Below are 23,373 nucleotides of genomic sequence, written 5' to 3' on the forward strand. Positions count from 1 at the left end.
AAGAGCCGTGGGAGCGACCATGTTCAGTAAGGGCAAAGCCCTTACTGTTTGCTTCATTCGTCTCACGCGGAAGTGACCTAGTGGACACCGACACAGTGTGTCTACATTAGAAACATGGCTGCCACCAGTCTAGTGGGTATTTGTAGAAGAGCCTCAGCGTTCTTAAAGGCTGCTTGTTCCCTAGTAAATCCCAAGACCCCTGCTCACTCCGGGTAAGTGATGAGAGAAGAACTGACTGCCGCCGCCTTTGGGAGCTTCTTGCAGTGTGGAATAGAGATGGACCACCAGGGAGGCAGAGAGCGTGACCTTGGAGTCGCCTACCCTGGCGCACCCTGTTCTTCCTCTAGCGTTCTGTTGCCGCGAGCGGTGGGAGTATAGGATGTCGGTGTTTACTGGGACAAACAGTGTACTGGGACTGGGTAGGTTGGAAGGGAGGTTTCCGAGGAGTCTTGAGCTGTGGAACGGACCGTCTTTGTACCATCGGGTTCTGACACAGATTGTCCGGTAGATGTTAAGTGATGAGAGCAGCTAAGTCAACAGAAGCTATTTCTGCGAGTATGACAAAGCTTACTCTTCGTTGGCATTTGCCTGCAGGGAGCGGAGTTTTAGAAATAGAGTGCAGATTAATTGAAGGAAGCAATCCATGTTCGGTGGAATGCTCCGCTATTGTGCACCTATTATCTTCTACAGTATTAACACTAACTTTGGAAATTAGCTTTTTAAAACCTTGCACAGTTGTAACTTGATCAGGGCGGCAAACTTGAATAAATGATTGTGTCTTTTATTAATCTTTTTTCCTTAAAAAATGAACTAATTTGAGGCTGGAGAGATGGTCCAGTGTTTAAGTGCATGTGCTGTTCTTGTAGAAGACCCAAGCTAGGTTCACTAACTTGGCTCATGGTGGCTCACTAACGCCTTTAACTCTAATTCTGATGCCTTCCTAGACCTCTAAAGGCCACACACATATATGGTGCACATATATGTAGGGAAGACATTCAAATACATAAACCTTACATTTTTATAATGAAACAATTTTATTGTGTATTTTTTAATAAAAATTAATCCCTGTCACTCAGAAGAGAGGCAAAATATTTTGAAGATGATAAAGCCAGTTGTGCATGCCCAGATGAACACATTACTGTTTCTTCTTTAATTTTGCAGATATACACACTTTATTTACCATTATTGCCCCAGAACAATAGAAACCTTATTAGAGTAAAACAGTAACCAGATACCCTTCACCCACAATAACCAGTCATTGACACTTTGTCACATTTTTCAAGATTCCTGTATTTATGCTCTTTTCGTGCACTATTTGACAAAAGTCAAAATTCAAACATAGAACCAAGTACATTGTTTTATAAGCATGACCCTGTGATCACACTCAGGAATACACTGCTATTATTTAGCACATATTACAAAATAAAGATAGAAACTGTCCTATTATTTCCTTTTTTTTATCTTTCTGTTTCATTGTCTCCATTCCGTTCCATTCTTTCCTTCAGGATCCAATGAAGGATCATCAATTGCAATAGTAGCTGTTAGTCCAATGTTTCTTTTTCCTTAGTTACCATACTGGCGATTTGGGTAGGATTTAGATTTTTTTTTTTATTTCATCATAATTAGTTTCAAGTCAAGAATCATGGATGTAGCTCAGTGGTAGAGCAGAGCACTTACCTAATACGCCTGAGGTCCTGGGCTCAATTCTCAGTGCACAGGAAAACAAACATAGATTCCAGTCAGATACTCTTGGTTCAGGAAACAGCACTTGTGAAAACATTTCACATTTTGTTTAAGGTCATCTCACCAACTCATTAAGTGTTTCTAAATATATATAATTATGCATAAGATTTTCATACAATTATGCAGTGTTGTGTGTTTATGTAAGTAACGACTCTTTAATACCACATTTAATGCCTTTGTGGATATTTTAATCCATCAGCTCCTGTCATGGGTTAAAAGTTTCTAGATACAGAATTATTGCATTAAAGAAGAAAATATTGTGCCTTTTGAATTTTGCTGAATTGACATTCACAATGGTTTTCATCTGCTCATAAATTCACTTGCTACCATGGAGGAAATACCTAAAACTGTTACTCTAAAATATAATTGTGGGAGCCAAGAAAATGATTCAGGGGGTAAAAAGTGCTTGCCACTCAAGCCTGTTGACCTCAGTTTGATCCTAAGAACCTACGTAGTAAAAACTGGGCACAGTGGCAAACATCTCCAATCCTAGTACTCCTGGACCCAGATAGGAGGTGGAGAAAGGGGAAGCACCCGAAAGCTTTCAAACCCGCTAACCTGAGCATTCACAGCAGCATAAAGGAGAAAGATCATGCCGTAACAAGGCGGGAGAGAACCAATACTGGAGGTTGCCTTCTGACCACTACACGTGTGTCATGGCATAGGAATGCACGTACTCACACACACATGCTCTAATAGTAAATAAAAAGATATACATATATAATCATGTACATATGTTGTCTGAACGTAGCGATCAGTACAATAACAAATACTTTCTCGTGCATTTAAAAAGCTTACCGATACTGGGGTAAAAATCCTGTGTAGAATTTTTGACATTGTAATAAGAAATGCTTCTTGTTTATAAAGTCTGAACATTATAAACTTTACTTGTTTGTCCTTATTTGTGTTCAGTTGCAGGCCTCCTCTTAGTTTGTTGCATAAGAACACACCACATGCCACATCTTTTCTCCAGTGTAAATTTCTTCATACCACGTTGTCAAGGAAAGGACTAGAAGAATTTTTTGATGACCCAAAGAATTGGGGGGAAGAAAAAGTCAAATCTGGTGAGTTACATAGAATGGTCTGAGTAACTGATTGAGCCCTCCATCATCCTAGGGTCATCCAGTTTAGGATTTCCTTTTAAAATTTCTTTTGGATTTTAAAGGTCATTCTTGTAACGAAGTAAAACTTCCATGGCTGGTCGCTGGGCTGCTTAGAAGAGGGGTGCTTTGAACGCGTTAAATAACACGAGGCTTGGGTTTATTTTAGTTGGCTTCCTCTTTTTAAAGTAATAATTAAAAATAGTTTGCAGTGACATTAGGGAAGGAAAATGCATTTGACACAAATACCAGCAGTCTTTGCCAGTCATGTTACTGTTATTTTCATGTTGGTATTTAATTGAATTCTAATCGTATGTAATATAAGAATCCTGTTGCACCTTTTACAGATACAGAAACATTGAATTTTGAGAGAGTACTCAGCCAGGACAGAGCTAGAAGCATCATTTAATGTCACACGTTTCTCCTTCTCACAGGAGCTTCATGGACCTGCCAGCAGCTGAGGAACAAAAGTAATGAAGACTTACATAAGCTTTGGTAAGTGCTCTGCGTATTGAAACATTACAGTTTAACAGCGGAGTCCAAGCTACCCCATGTGAGCAAGGAATGGCCCCATGATTTTCTTTCATGGAACAGAGGGTGATCTGTGTGAGCTTGTGAAAATGTGGCAGAGGATTGCCTTAAGACATGCTTCACAGTCCAGGGTAGTGAAAATTTAAATTTTTGCTCTTAAGTACTATGAGTCAGACTACTACCATTAAACCAGAAGTGTCAGGAAACAAGGTCAGAAATGACACAGGGACTGGCTGGTCACATTTACACTGCCCTCCCTTCCTCATTAACTTATTATCTAATATAAACACTGAAGGGAAGCAGATAAAGACCTGTATACACTTTCCTATATTTACAATCCAAACGTTGATTCATCTCGAACTTACTAAAATGAACCCTGTTGTCTGCAACTCATAGGAGTCATAAACCCTAATTAGGAACAACAAGAGGCTCAGTTTCCAGGATAATAAAGTGACAAGGATTAAGCAAAATGTGGGGTCTCTAATATTAACCACATGCACACGGAGAGCATTGAGAAAGAAAGCTGCAATCCTCTTAGAAATCTGCAGAAGTAGAGCCTGCACTTACTGATGTCCAGAGTTCTGTTGCCCTAAATACACCCGTTTCTTTTCTCACCTCACTTTTCAGAAGGAAATGTTGAACAGAAGAAAGGGAATGTCCCATTTCAAGCAGGGTTCTTTTTCCCTGTTCTAAAAGAACATTCAGACTATGTCTCTAACTAAACCCTCACCACTGGCCAGATGTCAAGGAGTCATTCACAGCCCCTGCCTTTCTTTTTCTTAGTCTTTTCCTGGTGGGTTGCACCAAAGGCTCTGTCAGTTGGGAACATAAGTAGATTGTTCTGGCACATGCTCCTGCTATCTTGCATTTTAGTATTTAGCCCGAAGCTTGTTTTGTTTAAACCACACTTGTTTTGGGGGAAGTCTCCCATGTGTAGGCCTCTGTGGCTCTGTGCCAGCCCTGGCCAGGCTGTGGAGCGGTGCCTGCCCAGCCCCCCAGCTGTCGCTGTCACTCAGCCCTCACTCATTATTGTTACCTATCTGGGTACTATAGTGGGCATTTAATTTTTTATCCCCTAGTTTAGAAGATTAGTTCTGTTTCCTAACAGTTTAAAGAATAACATAGCATTTACAAAACCCATCCATACTGTGCTTATTTGTTATAGAAAAGTAAGTTTTATAAAGCACTGTTATGAGTTATTGATAAAGGTCAACTTAGGCCTGCCTCAGCACTCACTGAGCTACAACCAACATCTGCCACTCCTCCCACCAGGACTGTCTACATCCGAGTATAAAGTTCCTGGTTCTAGATTGTTCCGCCCTCCAGTTACTGCAGTCATTTGGAAGCTGAGGTACCCACAGCACCCCTCTCCCAGCTTAGCCAGAACACTCTTCAGAGTTCAGCTGCCTCGTCTCCCTACATCTTAAAGCCCATACTAGGAAGTCTCCCTGGTCACCTTAGCACTAGAGGAGGTGCCTCGTGTCCACACCTTAGCTATTCTAACACATGTCATCTCCCTGACCCAGTAAACCACACTGGAAGTAGCATGGCAGGCTAAAGGTGGAATTTACACAGAAGTCTGAGATGTGAACCCAGAATTTGCTGTGTGACCCATGGTCATAGTGCCTGACTACTCTGAGCTGTCTTCATCAGAGGGAACTAGGACCAACCTGCAGAGGTTGTGAAGAATGCCCAGCACATGGGCGTCAGTAGCTACACAGTAGCTATTGCTCATCTTCCTCCCCCGTGGGATGCAGGGACTGCACCTGACGCTTTCGTGACCCTCTGGCACTCCTCACAGCACTCAGCACTGAGTAGGCTGGACGGTGGCTCTTCATGATGGTGCTGTGTGAGCTTTCCGAAGGACTGCAGGACTTTCACGGCCTTCAATTTTGGTGTGAGAAATCACTAGAGGGTAGCATCACCGCTTTGTGTTTGGTGCAGGTATGTCCTTCTGAAGGAAAGGAACATGCTTCTAACTCTAGAGCAGGAGGCCAAGCGACAGAGACTGCCGATGCCAAGTCCAGAGCGCTTAGAAAAGGTAGGTTTGTGGACACTAGGACCCCTGCAGGGTTAAAGCTAAAGGGGAAGGAGTCCATCTTTCCAACACCATTCCAACACCTCCACCTGCGAGCATTGTGTGCCAAGTGTTAAGCACCTTTGCTGTCCCCATTCTCAGTTGCTACTTACAGATGGGTTTTTATTTTTATCTTGACAGCTACCTGGGAGTAAAATTGCCATACAATAGGTCTCCAGTGAGCAGCTCTCTGAGGCAGCCATATATGATGGGCTCGTGCCACAGAGCCCACGTTCAGTCTCCAGTATTCCCCCAGACATAAAATGCTCATTGCACTCACATTCTAACTCAGTCTGGCCATTCTCCAGTAGCTCAGCCCACTTTTAGTTGAAAGTTCTGTTGTGTTTCACCCCTCGATTGTTTTAGAGCTCAGCACTTGATTTTCCTGCTGTGTGTAGCCAGTGAGAGCCGAGCTGAGCTTTGTAGCAGCCCCAGTACTGAGCCTCACCTCGGCTCACTTGCCTCCCCCTCCCCACACTGTTAATAAGCATCCCCTTATACTGCCTGCAGGTGAAAGACCACGTGCGACACAAGCATGACACGGTGTGTCTGCCACACCTAAATGTGCACTTCGCTCGGACAAAGGCAGCAGCGCTTGTCATTAGTTTGTTGCATTTTCAAACTGAGTGCTAGTGCCATGTGCACTCACAAACTAGTATTGAGAAAGGAAACAATAAAACTTCAAACAGGAAGTCGTGCTGTAGACACCCTTAACACATCCATCAAAGGAGCTTCTTATGAAGTACTGTAAAGGGTGTTTTCTAAATAAAAATACAAGTTCCCCACTTTGTAGATCTTCTTGAGTTCTTTTGCAGTACAGTTGCAGGTAATGGCTAAAGTTAGCTGTCTTTTTCTCACCTCAGGTTGTGGATTCCATGGATGCCTTAGATAAAGTTGTCCAGGAGAGGGAAGATGCTTTAAGGCTGCTTCAGACTGGTCAAGAAAAGCCAAGACCCGGTGCTTGGAGACGGGACATCTTTGGAAGAATCGTCTGGTACATGATTACACTGACTTCTAAGAGTGGAGATCGGTTGCCATGTTCCCCTCTCAGTACCTTTAAAACTCCTCCTGTGGATATTATTAGAGGTCTTACGTAAAGAGAGCTCCCCATCCCTGAGACCATAAAACATGTTTTGTCTCGTAAAACAAATTCCAGACCAGACAACCGATCCCGTGGGTTCTTGTCTTCTGTGAATCACAGGGTCTTCCCAGAGTTTCATGAGATTCAGAGGTACTTCTAACAGAACAGTCAACCTAAACACATGAGATTCCAGATTCTAAAACAACACACTAATTTCAGGTACACCTCTGCCCACCTGTGTCCTAGGAACCAGGGCTCTTGAGAGTTCTAAGCAACAAGGTCAGTTTGTTTGTTTCACTAGCATCAGGATAATCCCTGGGCCAAGTAATGAACAGCTTACCTCTTTCTAGAAAGGATTTGGGATTCAGCTTGGACACTGAGGGATAAAGGACCCACAGGACCCAGGACACACTAACTCAGGGACATGTAGTGTCTTAGACATGAGTCAGCAAGAAAAGAAGCTTGTACCTCTCACCTCATGTGGAATTTCAGCCATCCTGTCAGGAGCATCTAATCCAAGCAGGAAGAGAAATTGCCAAACCCTCGCTTAAAAACTCTTCCAAGGGCTGGAGAGATGGCTCAGCGGTTAAGAGCACTGACTGCTCTTCCAGAGGTCCTGAGTTCAAATCCCAGCAACCACACGGTGGCTCACAACCATCTGTAATGGGATCCAATGCCCTCTTCTGGTGTGTCTGAGACAGCGACAGTGTACTCAAATATAGTAAATAAATGAATCTTTAAAAAAAAAAATAAAACTCTTCCAAAGAGCCAGGCTGTGGTGGCTCACACCTTTTATCTCAGCACTCGCAAGGCAGAGGCAGGAGGATCTCTTGAGTTCTACACCAGTCTGTGGTCTACAGAGTTCCAGGACAGCCAGGGCTACACAGAGAAACTCTGTCTCAAGGAGTAAAATCTTCCAAGGATTTAGACATAGCTCTGGTTGAAAAATCTCCAGCATGCAATTTTAAAATTGTGCTTTTAAATGACTTTTTTTTTTTTTTTTTTTTTTTTTTTTTGAGCTGGGGATCGAACCCAGGGCCTTGTGCTTGCTAGGCAAGCGCTCTGCCACTGAGCCAAATCCCAACCCCAAAATTGTGCTTTTAAAAAATTATTTACCTGTTTGTGGGTATGTGCTATGGTATGTGTGTAGAAGTCAGAGGGAACTTGCTTAGCTATCTCACTGGCCCTATTATCTAATCATTTTTATTTGGTTTAATTTAAGGCCAATTTAATACTTTATTAATTTATCGATTACATTAATAATTGTTGATATAAATTTAATATTTTGAGGCCAATTAGGAAAGTGAAAAATTGAAGTAAAAATGTAGCGAATATTTTATATAAAGCAATAGCTTCACTTTTTTGGCAGGCACAAATTCAAGCAGTGGCCTATACCTTGGTACCTAAATAAGAGATACAACCGGAGGCGGTTCTTCGCAATGCCTTACGTGGATAGCTTCATCAGGTAAGCAGCGTCCTCATGCTGAAGCAGCCTCTTTACGCCAGGGGCCATGTGACCTCAGCCCCCTTTACACCTTGGTTTCTATTACATAAAGAGTATGTTTGCATTACTTTAAAAAAAGGATTAGCACTAGGTTGAAAAAGGGAGAAAATTGATGCTATTTATCTGAAACCTTATGTGCATAAAGTCACTGTACCAATAGCGTGTATCCTTTTGATAGTTGGCTTCTGTATGTCTGAAAACGAGGGAAATTCTAGGGTACTGTGTGGTAGCACTTTGCAGGGTTAGTGGAAAGGGGAGGTGTCTGCTGCCTTGTGTCTGAGATGATGCTTTGCTGCAGACTGCTACCTCAAGCATTTCCTGTGGCAGCTTCTGCATTCAGTTTATATAAGACAAGGAGAATATGTGCTTGTTACAGAATTGTAGTTGGCAATAACCACTAGCTACGTGATACTTAGGAAACTAGGTGAGGGGCTGGAGAGATGGCTCAGTGGTTAAGAGCACCCGACTACTCTTCCAGAGGTCCTGAGTTCAATTCCCAGCAACCACATGGTGGCTCACAACCATCTGTAAAGAGATCTGATGCCCTCTTCTGGTATGTCTGAAGACAGTTACAGTGTACTTATATATAATAAATGAATAAATCTTAAAAAAAAAAAAGAAACTAGGTGAGATTCCCTTTGATTTTTTTAAGGTTTATTTACTTTATGAGTACACTGCGGCTGTCTTCAGACACACCAGGAGAGGGCATCAGATCTCATTACAGATGGTTGTGAGCCACCATGTGGTTGCTGGGAATTGAACTCAGGACCTCTGGAAGAGTAGTCGGGTGCTCTTAACCACTGAGCCATCTCTCCAGCCCAAAGCTACTTAAAACCCTGAAGCCTCACTCACCCCAAGCAGACACACCAAGACTGTTTAGTTATCACACTGCAGTTAGAAGGGAGGCAGGGAGACACAAAAGTGCAGTGTCACAATGAAGGGTGACATGCACCCTTTAGTGGCACACCTGTGACCCAGCACTGAGGAGGCTGTAGAAGACTGGGGACAAGAGCCCTGGTTAGGCCTCTTACAAATAAACAAAACCTGCCAGGGACTCTTTCTGCTCTCAGCAAGGCTCTTCACAGATTGGTTGTTACCCCAAAACTTAATCCATAGCAAAAGTAAGAGACATTTCTAAGTTTGCCCATGTGTGTGTGCAAATACACACAGTCCTAGTGCGATGATTTGTGTGTGATGATTTGTTAGGGGACAACTTATACAAAGTACTTCTCTCCTATAATCCAGGTTCAGGGAATCAAAAGGAAGTACCTTCACCTGCTGATCCGTATCACCAGTCATTTTAGTTTTAGACTAAGCATTAAAGTGTTTAGTATACTTATGAATCAACCAATTTTTCATCTTCCTCTCTGAATGAGCTCCCTGTTCCTTGGTTTTGATTGGGTCTGTGTAGGCAGGGCACCTGCTGTAGGCCAGGCCAGCCTAGAGCTCTGCCTGCCGGGATTAAAAGTCCACCAACATACCTAGCTTCATTTTTGTCCTTGGTGTACCTGTGCAGTGAGGATTCACCTGTATTTCAGAACCAGTCTTGGGTTCAGTCTGTCCTTCAAATGGTTCCTGCACTGCATGGAATCTTCCTATGTCTGCTCTGGCATAGCCCCCTGCTGAACGTGATCCTCACTGTACTCTGTGCTTCATGATTTTCAAGGCTTCTATCAGGTTCAGAACTATACAGTAGCTGTGTCTCCAGAGCAGCACGCCCTGCTCCCCCCACTCTAGCTAGGCTCGTCCTTCATCAGTGAGAACATTTACTGTCTCCTGCCCCAGAGGTGGGGCTGATCCTACAGCCTTGAAGTCTTTCCACATTTAAGACCTGGTTAAAAGAACTCACTACATTGCTTCTGTTCAGTTTCTGCAGGCACAGTACTGAGATGGTTTTACCTCCATCATCTTGTGTGTTTGTGGAGATCCCTGTTAAAGCCTGATTTCTGTACACCAATGTTGCCGACATGACAGGCTTATAGAGTCGGCTAGGACATGTTTTGAAAAAATGGGGGAATGGTTTTGTCTAAGTTGCTGTTATGTTTTTATTCTAGACTGAGAATTGAGAAACATGCCCGCACTGAAGCAAGAAAGAGAAGCTTACAGAAAAAGAAAGAAAAAATTCTCCAGGCAAAGTTCCCACATCTCTCTCAAGACCGGAAATCAAGTACTGTCTAAAATGAGATCCTGAAGTCCAGTTCCGTTGTCTTAAAGTCTGTGTCCTGATGTGAATATCTGTTAAGCAGTTTATAAAGAAATGTTCTTGTAAACATGGCATCTTCATTAGCTCTGCAAGTAGTGTTCCTTCTACCAAAACCAAGCAGAGTTCAGGTTCAATTCCCCCCAAACAGGTCCTGACATCTGAGCAGCTTAATGTCACCTGATATCTTGGTGTAAATGTAATGCTGGTTGCCAGAGCAACACTAACAGAAGTCAGTTCAGAAATGCTGTTCTTACCAGTGATGTTAAACCGTGACGGGGAGGGAGCTGAAGAGAGGGCTCAATACATAAGGGCACTTGTTGCTCTTCCAAAGAACCCAGCACAAATATGGTAGGAAGTTACCGTCTGTAGTTCCAGTTGTAGGGAACCAATTCCCTCCTCTGGCTTGTACAGACACCAGACACTAACGAGTGTGGTACAGATGTACGTTCAGGTGAAATACCCATGCATAATTTTGTCAGCGTGAAAGGGGTGTGGATCCTGGTAGTAAAAGTGATTGCTTTCCCTCATCAAGTAACGGTAAAAGCAGCACTGACAGCAGCAAGTCACAACAGACCAATCCAAACCCTTTTAGGACAGTAGTGATTTTTATTTAGTTTTGTAAGCCTAAGGTAAAAAGCATAGGCAGTAACTTTTACTAGTCAATAAAGAGTAATTCCACCAACCCACAGGAGAGCTGGAAAGTACTTACTGAAAGCAAAATATTTAGAGAAAATAGACATTCATACAAAATTATAAAATGCCTGTAATAAGAATAAGTGCATTTCAAGGAAAGCACAAACTCATTTAATTTATAGAGCCAGTTAAAGCCTTAAAAAATTTAAGTGGAAATTGAAATATGCAAACATGTATAAACATTCTACAAAAGATGGTCATCTTTTCCTGAGTGTCCTAAAGCTACAGACGTGAGGTGATGGGCAGGCAGGGTGGAGCCCTCAAGGGCATTTTCTTTCTACACACTGCTTCCCTCCTTCTTCATATTCCTGTTTGGAAATCCACATCTGTTGAAAGGTACCCTGTAAGGCAGAAAGAAATATTACATAATTATGCCCCAGTTTTCATTAGAAGGTGGTACTTTTTACTCATCAATGTCCTCAACTGCTATACTATTAAACTCCCTCCTCCAAAACAGTACTGTCCCCCATTCCTTCTGCCTTCCTCTGGGACAGGCCAGACACTGTTTAGCTCCTCTCTATCTAACTGTTACATCAAAAAGAAACTAGAAAGCGGCTGGCAAAGGCACAAGGAAGGGTCCTAAGGCAGTAGTAGAACCTCTTAGTGGGCACACCAGTTACTTCAGGTCCTGAGGGAAAATGGAATGCCCTACATCTCACACACTCCCAATTCAAGGCAGACTCCCATTTAGACCAGGCACAGTGATCTCACTGGCCCTGGTTACACAGCCAACTCCTGACAGCTTCACCAGGAGTTGGAAAACAACTGAACTCAAGAAATGACTTCTTGAGTCATTACTTGATAAATGCCCAGGGCTAAGAGGAATTATAAGTGGAGGCTCAACAGCTCCTATCGAAGGGGGCAGTCAGTGTCGGGTAACAGATGCTCACTGATGATGCATCTGATGTATCCAACAGAGCCAAGTGCAATGGTGCAGACCTGTAGTCCCAGCACTGGAGGCTGAGGCAAGAAGACTCTTAATTGGAGGCCAGCCTGAGGTTGCTGGAGTGGGGGGGGGGTAGAGTTGGGAGTCATTTTATATGCACACGGTTTTAAGCAGATATCTCCACTCATCCTCATCTGTCAGTTTTAAATGCAAAGATCAATGAAGCACTGGAATCATTCTTAATATTTTTTACTAAATAGTATTTTCAATGATATATTTAAACCAGATAAGAATCTTGTTTTTAAGTGAAGACAGATTTTTATCAGTACAGAATATTAAAAGCAACAACAAAAAGAACCAGAAAAGATGTAATAAATAGTTATTCAGAGAAAAGTATGATAAAATGCTCCTTATAAGCTGCACACAATCCCATTCTCAACAGTTCCTCTCTCAAACCACGGAGTCTGTGTCAGTGGAATCTTATCTACTAACCAAAGATGCTAGGATGGAGCCGCCAATCCATGAGCTGAACCTCCGTTCCACCGTCGTGTTGTTTGCAATCAGTTTCAACCGCATACTCTACAACAGACGAAGCAAGATATTGGGATAGCTACAACAGCCAACCTGGGAATTCAGTGCTGAAAAACCTCTAAAGCCACAGTGAAGCAATTGGGACACAGAGACAGGCAGATCTCTTAGTTCTAGGCCAGTGTGGCCTACATAGTGAGTTAGGTCAGATAGGGCTACAATAGCATCCATATCTCACACCCAAAGTCACCCTGTCTGTCTGTCTGTCCCCCCTCCTCTCTCTCCCCACACATACACACGAAGAAAAACAAGTTAGTTTCACATGGTGTCAAGTAGCTAATATTGGCATAGGTTAGGCTACTTTTCAGGAAATGTCTTAATGAATACAGGGTAAAACAATGAACTATGTGGCTCAGAACTGGGCAAATACAAGCATGCAACACCACACCAGGAAGGAAGACACACTGGATTGGAAATACTGAAACCCATGCTCTAACTGTTGCTGTCAGGAAACTTGGTTCAGTATCTTCAGCATGACACTCCCTGGCAAGTTTTCATTTCTGCAGCCCTAAAGACATCACACAGCTTGGAGTCTGCTTCCCCTGAACAGCTCTATTAAACATGTTTTATGATGCTCTGATCACTAACAGTTACTTTCTAATCTCATTTAGAGATGTAAGACAGAATTTATATGTGTACATAATTTCTCACTGTTAAACATAACAAATTAACAAAGCAAAACTTTAAAACCTGCACAGTAGGACAGCACTTACAATTCATGCACAAACCTCCACAGGCACTACCCTAGGTGCTTCATTTTCATTTAAAGTCTCCCTCCCACCACCCTACCCTCAGAGGTCCCACTATCCAACTCTTCCCAATCAAAATGCCAGAGCACAAGTGACTTTTGATTCATACTGCCTGCCATCCAAATTCCTATTTCTGCTTAGCAGGGTGGCTCATGTCTGCATCCCTAGTGCCCAGGCTGAAGGGGCCCGAATGCTGAGTAAAGCAACCTGGCCTACAATGCCACAGTAACACATGCCCTGTCTCAAAACCTACCACCTCAGTGCCTGTTCTGAATGTGATATATGGCCCAGGCTGGCCTTGAACTTGAGATCTTCCTGCCTCAGCCTCCCATTTTGTACCACTTGCCCAGGCTCAATAATGTATTCATTCCACTTTCATTTTTTACCCCATGGAACTGCAGTTACAGGGTATGACCAGCCCAATGTGGGCTCTGGGAACTAGGGTCCTCTATATTTAGGGTCCTTCCCCTTCCTCCTCATGAGTCTGCCTCTGGGAATCATTTTCAAGGTGTCCAGACAGGCACTCTTTATATAACAAATGTGGCCTGCCTTTATACTGCATTACCATGTGGTGACAGAGCCCGGAACCAGCAAAGTGCTAGTATGGGTATCTGTTCTAGACTGGAACTCTTCTCCTGATAAGTCTTCTTCATTTTAATTACTCACTAAAGGACATAAGCTTCTAAATTACTCTTTGGTGGGGGGAGGGTTATTTAATTATTTTAATTATATGTATGTATATGCCTGTGTGAGCATATGTGCACATGAGCGCCTAAAGAGCTGCCTAAAGAGGCCAGAAAGGGCACTGGAGCCCATGGAACTGCAGTTACAGGGGATCTGACCAGACCAATGTGGGTTCTGGGAACACAGGTCCTCTACTCCTCAGCAGACCTTGGACTATTCATGCCTGTAGTTATATTTGTCAGCTTTCTGTGAAATCCAATAGACAGGTTCTCCCACACCAGTGGTTCTCAACCTCCTTGACTCATTTGGGGTTGAATGATGCTTTCACAGAGATCACACTTAGATATCTATCATATCAGGTATTTACATTATGACTCATAACAGCAAAATTATTATGAATTAGCAATGAGAATAACTGTGTAGTAGTCACAACATTAGAAGGTTGAGAACCACTGCCCTAGACTATCATCTCCTACTGTGCAGAATGCTGAAGACAGATATCAAACATGGAAGTGTATTAACACCCAAAAGCACTTCTAACTATAAACATACAGTGTATGTAACATCAGCAGTCAAAACAGTTTCTACAGAAACACTTAACCATTAAGCATATTCTCCTCGCCTTTGAAAATTAGCACCATATGCCCTGTGAGTGTATGTGTGTTCGTTTATATGTGAATGTGTATATGTAAAATAACGTGGAGATAGAAAGAAGACACCTAATTTAACCTCTGGTCTCCATACAGATGTACATGGGTTAATGTACACAGTACACACAAACATTTAAAAGAGATTCAAGTAACAGAAAAGGAAACAATAGGTGTTATGTAGGACATCTAGATTACTAACAGATATTACTCATATTGTAAAGGCACACAATTAGCTATTAAATTCCACTAGGTAAGAATGGTGTGATGGTTTGTATAAGCTTGGCCCAGGGAGTGGCACTATTAGTAGGTGTGGCCTTGTTGGAGTAGGTGTGTCACTGTGTGTGTGAGCTTTAAGACCCTCACCCTAGCTGCCTGGAAGCCAGTCTTCTCCTACGAGCCTTCAGATGAAGGTGTAGAACTCTCAGCTCCACCTGCACCATGCCTTCCTGGATGCTGCCATGCTCCTGTGATGATAATGGACTGAACCTCTGAACGTGTAAGCCAGCCCCAATTAAATGTTGTCCTTGTAAGAGTTGCCTTCGTCATGGTGTCTGTTCACAGCAGTAAAACCCTGACTAAGACAAATGGACACAACTAAATAACACAAAGAACAGAAAAACTTACCGGCGGAGTTTTCTGAGAAAGCTCTCTATTTAACCTATCTGTGAAACTCTGAATTAAGGTGTTTCCTCCTGCTACAATCACACTGCCATAGAGACCCTAGGAGAGAAAGAGAACCATTTTCAGATGTTTCCAACGACTATGAGTACTGTCAGGTGCTGGAGCCACCTACCAACCTCACCGTTCTCCACTGATCTATGTGTGTGTGTAAGCAGGCCACAGTTCACGTGGACATTAGAAGACACAGTGTGGGGATTGGGGATTTAGCTCAGTGGTAGAGCGCTTGCCTAGCAAGCACAAGGCCACAAGGCCCTGGGTTCAGTCCTCAGCTCCAACACTGTGTGTGTAAGCACGCCACCATTCACGTGGACATTAGAAGACACTGTGTGTGTAAACACATCACCATTCACGTGGACATTAGAAGACACTGTGTGTGTGTAAGCACGCCACCGTTCACGTGGACATTAGAAGACACTGCTGGGAGGTGACTCTTTTTCCAGCATGTAGATTCTGGAAATCAAACTCAGGTTGTCAGGCTTTGGTGGCAACCTCCTTTATATACTGAGCCATCTTAGAGCAAATGACGTAAAACAATTATTCTTAAACTCATAATTCTTATTGGCAGACAGCTGCTAATATTAGAGGTACATTTTATAATGGTATTTGTCTTTGTTCATCTGAAAGTCATGGTATTTTAAATTAGACAAAATTGTTTTATGATCATGACAGATAATGATACTCTTTGGAAACATGCCTGACCAAAATGCTTTCTCTTTTGTAGAAATGTTGCAACTCTTTTAGAACACAGACTGAACTCCCAAATAAAAACAACTGCATACTCATAGGGAATGCATTTACTTCTACTTTGCATATATTTATCAAAATGTAAATGTCAGCCTGCCTTTTTAACTGGCTATGTTCTTAGTTTTAAAACCTACACCAAATATCTAAATCATCTAAATTTTAAAACAGAAAAATGCAAAAATTGGGTCCCATCTGCTAACAACATTAAATAAACCGAAAATGATCTCAATAGAAAGTTCCACTCTTGCAAATGTATTTAATTCTGTGTCCTTAAGGGACCGTGCACAAAAACCATCAATAGTTAGAGCAGAAAATTAGCTCAGTGCTACAAGTGCTCACTATGCACATTTGGACATGAGCTGGATCCCTGGAATCCATGTGAAGGTACAAAGACACTCAACCCCACAAAACACACACACAATTTGTGTGTGTGTGTGTGTGTATGTATGTATTTTTTAAATTCTACACTATTATTCTACACTATTATTTCCACTGTCCTGGAAGTGGTATAGGCTGCTAAGTCACTCAGAAGAAATTACTTTGTAGTCACTCAACAGCCTTTTCTAAATATGGTGTTTATACACTCATATCTACTCACATCATACTTTAAGCAAATTAACTTGAAAACCAAGATAGTATGTGGGTTCTGAAATAAATCTATAGCTTAATAAATTATAATATAGATGAGTATATTATATAATCAAGTCAATATAGTATCAACAATTTAAAACTTGACATAGCAGAACAAATACAAAAATCATACAATCCATGCAGAAGTTGCACATTTAGACCATACTTTTCTAAAAACTACAAGTAAAAGTCAAAAAAAAATTCACCAATTTCTATGTATCTTGATTTACTATATTTTAGGAAATCTGGAGTAGCAATAACCAAAGAAATTTAGTGAGGGGAAAGTGTTCTAAGAATCTGCTGTGTGCAGTCCAGTAGCCACAAATCACATTCACAAAAGAGTTAGTGCAATTCTGGACTGAGCTGACTGGTCAGTAGCACTGCAAATCAGTTTGTCCATCTCTTTCCACGTGGTTAAAAACAGCCCTTAAAGCCACTGGCCAGGGGCTGGAGAGATGGCTCAGTGGTTAAGAGCACTGACTGCTCTTCCAAAGGTCCTGAGTTCTATTCCCAGCAACCACATGGAGGCTCACAACCATCTGTAATGGGGTACAGTACCCTCTTCAGGTGTGTCTGAAGACAGCTACAGTGTACTCATCTATAATAAATAAATAAATCTTTAAAAAAAAAAAAAAACACTGGCCAAAGTTACAAACCTAATTTGAGTACTTCATTGCTATAAGAGACAGTAACAAGTAGAGGTTGGCACTTACTGGTCTGATGTCAATGTCACACATTCCAACACTTGTTGTGACAACGTGACTGACTCCCAGCATTGTGTTCCCAGATAGTCCCTAGAACAAGAACAGCTGTTCATATGGAAATCCCCTACTGGCAAATTTAGTCTTATTTAGGCTTTTTATCCCATACATTCTCTACACGGGAAAAGCCACACCAATTCTGAAAGTAGGTTTCTTCACACCTTTACGTTGGAAGGGTCAAATAATCCTTCAGGAATTTTCAGCCGCTCTGCACCAAAATCGCAGTTGTAGCCATTAGGGAATTCATAGTGAACAGTGGGCATCTGTGCAGCCACTCTACAAATGTAAAGAATATTTCACAGAAGGCAAAACGACTCTGTTCAAAATCACAATCCACTTTTGAGGACCCACCAATCTCTGAGAACTACAAATACCTAAGAGCAGTATTCAGAATATACTTTATGTTTCCAGGCTAACACATTCTACAACCATTTAATATTTAACAAACAAAAGCCCTTATTTCTGAAGTACACAGTTAGACAAAAAACATACTGTTCGTCATAGGTGGAGTCTGATACTTGAAGAACGGAAGCTTGAAAATCTTGGATGACGCACTGTGGACAGAGGGAAGATAAGCATCGGGTTGAAATCTGCCTTTGTAATATGCACCCTTTGTGACAGGCTACAGAATGACGTCAGGCCACTTTCTCATGGTGAGTCATTGGAAGAGTGTAACTCTACTGAAGACTGAGCGCCAACACAGCTGCTTCTACAGTTACGTGGGAACTTACAACTTACAGGATGAGTGAAACTCACTTCTACACAAGTTATTTCAATTACTCTACATAAGGGACAATAACAAGAGATTAAAAACAACCAGAGCCTGCACCACTGCCCCAACAAACTAAACCAGTTTCAGAACATTTCCTTAAGAGCTACCTGATTATTTATTTGTCTTTGTTTTTGTTTTTGTTTGATATAGGATTTTTCTGTGTAGCCCTGGCTATCCTGGAACTCACGCTGTAAACCAGGCTGGCTTCCAACTCAGACACCCAACTGTCTCTGCCGCCCAAGCACTGAGACTGAAGGTGTGTGCCACCACCACCATAGTTTGGTTTTAAAAGTGAGATTTTATTACCTGGATGTAACATGTAGACACATCTTATCTCACAGAAATTTCTAGTGACTGCTGTGAAATGAATGTCCTGCTCTCAGAATACACTAAGTCAATTGTGGCTTTCATATCCTTTTTCTATTAGAAATTAGTATGTATCTATGAGACGGCAATGTACTGACCTCTCACCCACACAGGTCTATACACTCAGACAGATTTCCAGCAAAGAGTCTCATTGGCCCCACTGCTGGAGCAGTCACACATACTTTTTCACATCTGATAAATGCTAGGAAAGAAATCACACCTAAGCTATACAAAGTTCTACACAAACTGAAACCATTTTCTCAGCAAGCACAGTGTAAAACAGCATGCCTGCTTCTACCCAAAGCCAAAGCCTCTTCCGTGCCTTCTCCCTGCTATGCAGCAGTCCATTCGCAGGGACTACTTCAATAATGTGCAAAGTGCTCCCCACCCCTAAGCTATTTGTTTTGTCTGATATTAAAAAAAATAACATGGCTGTCTCTGCCCAATCCAGAGGTCACTTGTCACTCCAGGGTAATAAATCTCCTCTGTGTTGTTAAAACAAAACAAAACAAATCTTTGGACTCAACAACTTATAAAGACAGTAAGGGTTACTTACGTTGCACATGTAATTATGCCAAGACCTTGTAACCTGGGGCAGTTTCTCTTTCCTTTTCCAGTTGGCTGGAGAGCCTTCTCGAACAGCCTCCTGAGAACACCAAGAGCACATGCTAAGAGACTTCATGGCCCAGCAGAGGAGGCAGAGGCAGGTCTCTAAGGAACTTCACATGCTGCTTACTTTTGATGCAATCATATAAGGAGGGATGAGTTCTATGTTCATTTCCTGGAAGAGTTCTCTGCACTGCATGGTAATGAAGTCTCCAGCAAGAGGGGATTTCACAATGCCTGAGAACCAAGTCAACAAGACTGAAGGAGACCGAAGTCTTATTCCTTGGATCTACGACTCTATTTACACAGGAATAGGTTTCTTTTAGTAGATTATGTAAACTATCTTTCAAAGAGTAAAGTCACACACTCAAAACATATTACTTGGGAATGGATGTGCTTCAACAGAATTCTGGTCGGTCTCCACAATCTGTGTCCTCAAGACCTGGAAAGTCACCTGGTGCCCTCATTAAGCAGTTACCTTGTTGAAGGACGTAGCCATCATGGACTGGAATCGCAGTGGTGTGGGTAGCTCCACTGTCCAATATCAGCCCAGTAGAACGACCATTAGCAAATCTAGTTTAAAGCATTAAGGAAAATAAAGTATCAAAGCTCCTAGGATAGTGCTGATTATGAAAGGCTGGCTCTCATAATGTTTAAGCCGGTTTATTAAACATATGTTACCATTTACATGTGTAAAAGCATGTCTAGGGATAAAAACTAGTGTCAATAATTACTGTCTTGAAAAAAATTTATACCCATACAACTCCCAGAATGATTTCTTCTTTAACTAAGCTGCTTAAAATGAGCATATTGAAAACCTCTACAATTGATCTTTGATAATAATAAATTGAGACATTTTTTTTTCTTTTTTTTTTTTCCGGAGCTGGGAACCGAACCCAGGGCCTTGTGCTTGCTAGGCAAGCGCTCTACCACTGAGCTAAATCCCGAGCCCCAAATTGAGACATTTTTAACAACATTTACAAACACTTGACAAGGACAGCGAGAGGCTGTGACACCTCGAGTGGAGTTCTGGAGGAGCACTGCAGGTATGATAGCTAGATGGCAGTTCCCGCCCCTACCCCAGTAAGGCTGACGAGCAACTCCAGATGGACTCACAGCTGGTCAAAGAGCAGCTCCTGCTTCCCTCCACTGCATGCTCCAGGCTTGTATGCAGGCTCATGACCTGGGCCTTTCACTGGCGGCTCAACTACTTGCTGATCATTTATGAAGGCCCGAGTCTGGTACCCACTAACACTTCAAGGAAGTAAGTACAGAGAAATGGGTAGGGAGAAGGGCACAACAAAGTTGCCACTAACGTTCCTTACAAGTAGAAGATTCACACCAAGCCATTTCTGCCCTGAAGGTTATCTTGTTTAGAAAAGCATAGGTCAGTTTATCTGCAAAAAGTCCTGGAAAGATAAAGAAACGCCCACCCAACCTGTTCCTGGCCCCAGGTTCCTGCAACAGTAACCTGGGGAAGAGTGTGGATGGAGCAGGAGCAAGCAGGAAACACAAGATGCACGAGAGCATGGGAAGCTCACAACTACAGTCAACAGAGCCCCAGTGTAGGGCAGAGAACAACAAGGAGAACCATGCTGACTCAACCCAGAACAACTTTACAAAGATTTCACAAGTACCAGTGGCCAACTGAAACGGGAGAATCTGCTCGCTGCACTTCAGACAAAGGATTACAATCTAGAATACTTACCTAGCTCAGAATACTAGACTAGAAAGAAAAGCAACCTAATCAATAATAGCCCAATGAAATGAATACATAGCTCTTAAAAGATGAATTAACAACAGCCAATAAACATGAGAAAAGGGTCAACACCTTTAGAGCTATCATGAAAACACAAATTAAAACCACAATGAGATTTCATCTCACCCTAATCAGAATGGCCATCCACAAAAGAACAGATAACAGAAGTCGGTGAGAAAGGACAGTGGTAACAGAAATCAGTCCAGCTACTGTGAATCAGTTAAGAGGATCCTCAAAAAATGAAAGTTACTACTCAGGATCTAGTCGGACCTACTAAATCTATGCCGAAAGGAGGAAGTCAACACAGCCCAGCAGTGCCTGCACACCATGCTCATCACAGCACTGCCTGCAACAGCCAAGTCACAAAGTCAGCCAGGGGTCATCGACATCTGGAGAGAATTGGCGTGCTCACACGCTGTTCTGCTTAGCCAGAAGGATGAAATAATGGTGCCTCCTGGGAAACTGCAGGTAAATGAGTGACACAGGGAAACAGACTGTTGCATGCACGGTGCCATCTGCAAACCCCACAATTCCTCAGATACATTAAAAACACAGGCATTTGCACATGTGTAACCCCCCAAACCCCAGCCCCCAGCCCCTGGAAGGCAGAGTGGGAGACAGGAAAGAGGGAGAGTATATCAGGAGGGGCAGGTGAATCTAAGCAGAAGAAGTGAGTGAATATGGTCCAGGTCCATGATATACTTGAAGGAGAGTGTCTTTATGAACCCCAACACTGTGTACAATGATTACACACACCAAGAATGGGGGGCAGGGAGGACCTTAAAAAATACTCAAAGAAAGGTAAAAAGCTAAAAACCACTTTTTCCATTAATGTCCTACACACACTGAGAAAAGCTGTCTTATAGTTTAAGGATACGCCGTCAAAACTGCAGTTTTGCAAAGGAAGAATGCAGGGATGCTGTAGTGCTCAAACATCAACTCTGTCAGTTTCTCTCTCTTTGCCCTGGTGTTCCACTGGAGAAGGGAGAAAGGACGTAGGTTATTCACTGAACAGTAATTAAAGCATTGACTCATTTCATACCACATTATAGAGTCATATTGGCGAAGGAAGGAAGTTAAGAAGGTCCTTTTATAAAAAAATATATAAATTAAACTCTATTATTCAACAGGTAAAACTGTTAGCTGCTATGAGTTCTAGAAATAAAGACTTTACAATCACAGGAAAATTAAGACTCTAAAAACAAAAGTATTCTTAAATATTAAACCTGGTAATCAAAATACTAAATATGAATTTTAAAACACTCAATCATCCCACTTGTAACTGGTTCTCACAAAGTCAATTATTTCATTTGCTGAAATAATGTTATAACCATAATCAAAATTAATCTTTCCCCAAATTTCCAAACTCAAAATGTAAATGTTGATGACTCTTTAAAAGAAAACAAAAAGCCAGCAACATAATTCAGCAGGTAAAGTCTGCTTTATTCCCAATCCTGACAGCCTGAGTTAGAGCCCTGGGATCCACATGGTAGAGAGAATTAATGCCTCCACATGTGTGCCTGGCACATGAGCACCCATGTGTGTGCATATACACACATAATAAATTAATTTAAAAAAGTGTATTTTTTTCTAAAAACAAAAAGAAAATCTTCAAATGAGCAGAAAGTAAAGGAAGAAAAAGAGCATACACTAGAGAAACTAGAAGAGAAAGCGGTCTCACCGGTGCTTCCGACATGAGAACAGGATGCAGACTGGCTTCAGATTTGACATGCATCTTGTATGTATGATCCAAAATGGCCTGGAAACTATCCCAGTCTTCAACTAGAACGTAAGAGTCAGAGCAGGAAACAAGGCTTAGCTGATGAATGAATGAGCATCATCTAAGACAAAAAGACTGTTTCTAGACTTATAATTAATATCTCAATGTACAGAATCTACTTTGTAACACAGCACTTTACAGAAAGGACAGTATCGTCTTCTGCACATAGATAGTGTGTATTTTGCTTTTTGTTTTCTTCCTAGCTCCAGATATAATTGTGTCTAGCCTATGAGCTGCTTTCCCTCTCTGATCACCCACCTGGCCTCTAGCAAGAACTAGGTGTCTGTTAAGCACCCCATTTATATTTGGGGCAGATCTGAGGCCCACCCGGAAGAACCAAAAGGAGAGTCTATGTGTTAGAAAGCTAAGGATTTAAAGGTGTTTTAAAAATCCAGAGTAGCTAGACATGGCATTGCATACCTTTAGTCCCAGCACACTGCACTAGGGAGGCAGAGACAGGCAGGTCTCTGTGAGCTCCAGGCAAAGCAAACAAAACCTGGCATCCCCCCACCCTTTGCTCATGTGTCACTGGTTAAGTGGTGACAGTTCCATTGGACAATTAGTATTATCAATTAAATGTGACCTTTTGACCTTACCTGGCACTACTGATTACAATGGTTTACAAATGTTTTCTCCATAAACCCATGTTTTTTTTTTTAAGTCTGTAGTCTTCAACAGTAGCTGGGACCTATGTCTCCCTTGGGGAAATTTCAACCCACTGGCCATGACTTGACTCTTAAGTCTTAAACTTCTCTTGAATTTTCCCCCTACCCCTAATTTGAGGC

At 42.1% G+C, this 23,373-nt stretch overlaps 2 protein-coding genes across 3 annotated transcripts in view; one reads left to right on the forward strand and one right to left on the reverse strand.

Moving 5' to 3' along the window:
* The first annotated feature begins 81 nt into the window (after positions 1–81).
* Mrpl47 (mitochondrial ribosomal protein L47) lies at positions 82–11,385 on the forward strand. The gene is made up of 7 exons (XM_032898539.1): positions 82–212; positions 2,656–2,807; positions 3,278–3,338; positions 5,319–5,415; positions 6,315–6,445; positions 7,902–7,997; positions 10,091–11,385. Exons 1-7 carry the CDS (start codon positions 115–117, stop codon positions 10,212–10,214), a joined length of 759 nt encoding a protein of 252 aa, XP_032754430.1. The 5' UTR covers positions 82–114; the 3' UTR covers positions 10,215–11,385.
* The window catches only part of Actl6a (actin like 6A), a 17,393-nt gene continuing 4,845 nt past the window's right edge, over positions 10,826–23,373 (reverse strand). For both annotated transcript variants that reach the window (XM_032898537.1, XM_032898538.1), the window contains exons 4-14: positions 22,490–22,590; positions 21,686–21,783; positions 19,528–19,622; positions 19,180–19,286; positions 19,000–19,089; positions 17,798–17,859; positions 17,467–17,581; positions 17,258–17,338; positions 15,114–15,209; positions 12,311–12,397; positions 10,826–11,273 (exon numbers count right to left, since the gene is read on the reverse strand). In XM_032898537.1, the coding sequence (XP_032754428.1) occupies positions 11,193–11,273; positions 12,311–12,397; positions 15,114–15,209; positions 17,258–17,338; positions 17,467–17,581; positions 17,798–17,859; positions 19,000–19,089; positions 19,180–19,286; positions 19,528–19,622; positions 21,686–21,783; positions 22,490–22,590 (1,013 nt within the window). In that variant the 3' untranslated portion in view covers positions 10,826–11,192. The remainder of the gene's footprint in view (positions 11,274–12,310; positions 12,398–15,113; positions 15,210–17,257; positions 17,339–17,466; positions 17,582–17,797; positions 17,860–18,999; positions 19,090–19,179; positions 19,287–19,527; positions 19,623–21,685; positions 21,784–22,489; positions 22,591–23,373) is intronic.

Source organism: Rattus rattus, chromosome 3 (assembly GCF_011064425.1).
Source record: "Rattus rattus isolate New Zealand chromosome 3, Rrattus_CSIRO_v1, whole genome shotgun sequence".
NCBI lineage: Eukaryota > Metazoa > Chordata > Mammalia > Rodentia > Muridae > Rattus > Rattus rattus.

Excerpts from the sequence above, each read along its gene's own strand:
- Mrpl47 (XM_032898539.1), top strand. The coding sequence starts at position 115 with ATGGCTGCCACCAGTCTAGTGGGTATTTGTAGAAGAGCCTCAGCGTTC. Across the intron at positions 6,446-7,901 it reads ATCTTTGGAAGAATCGTCTG|GCACAAATTCAAGCAGTGGC; the intron begins GTACATGATTAC and ends CTTTTTTGGCAG. Across the intron at positions 7,998-10,090 it reads TACGTGGATAGCTTCATCAG|ACTGAGAATTGAGAAACATG; the intron begins GTAAGCAGCGTC and ends TTTTTATTCTAG.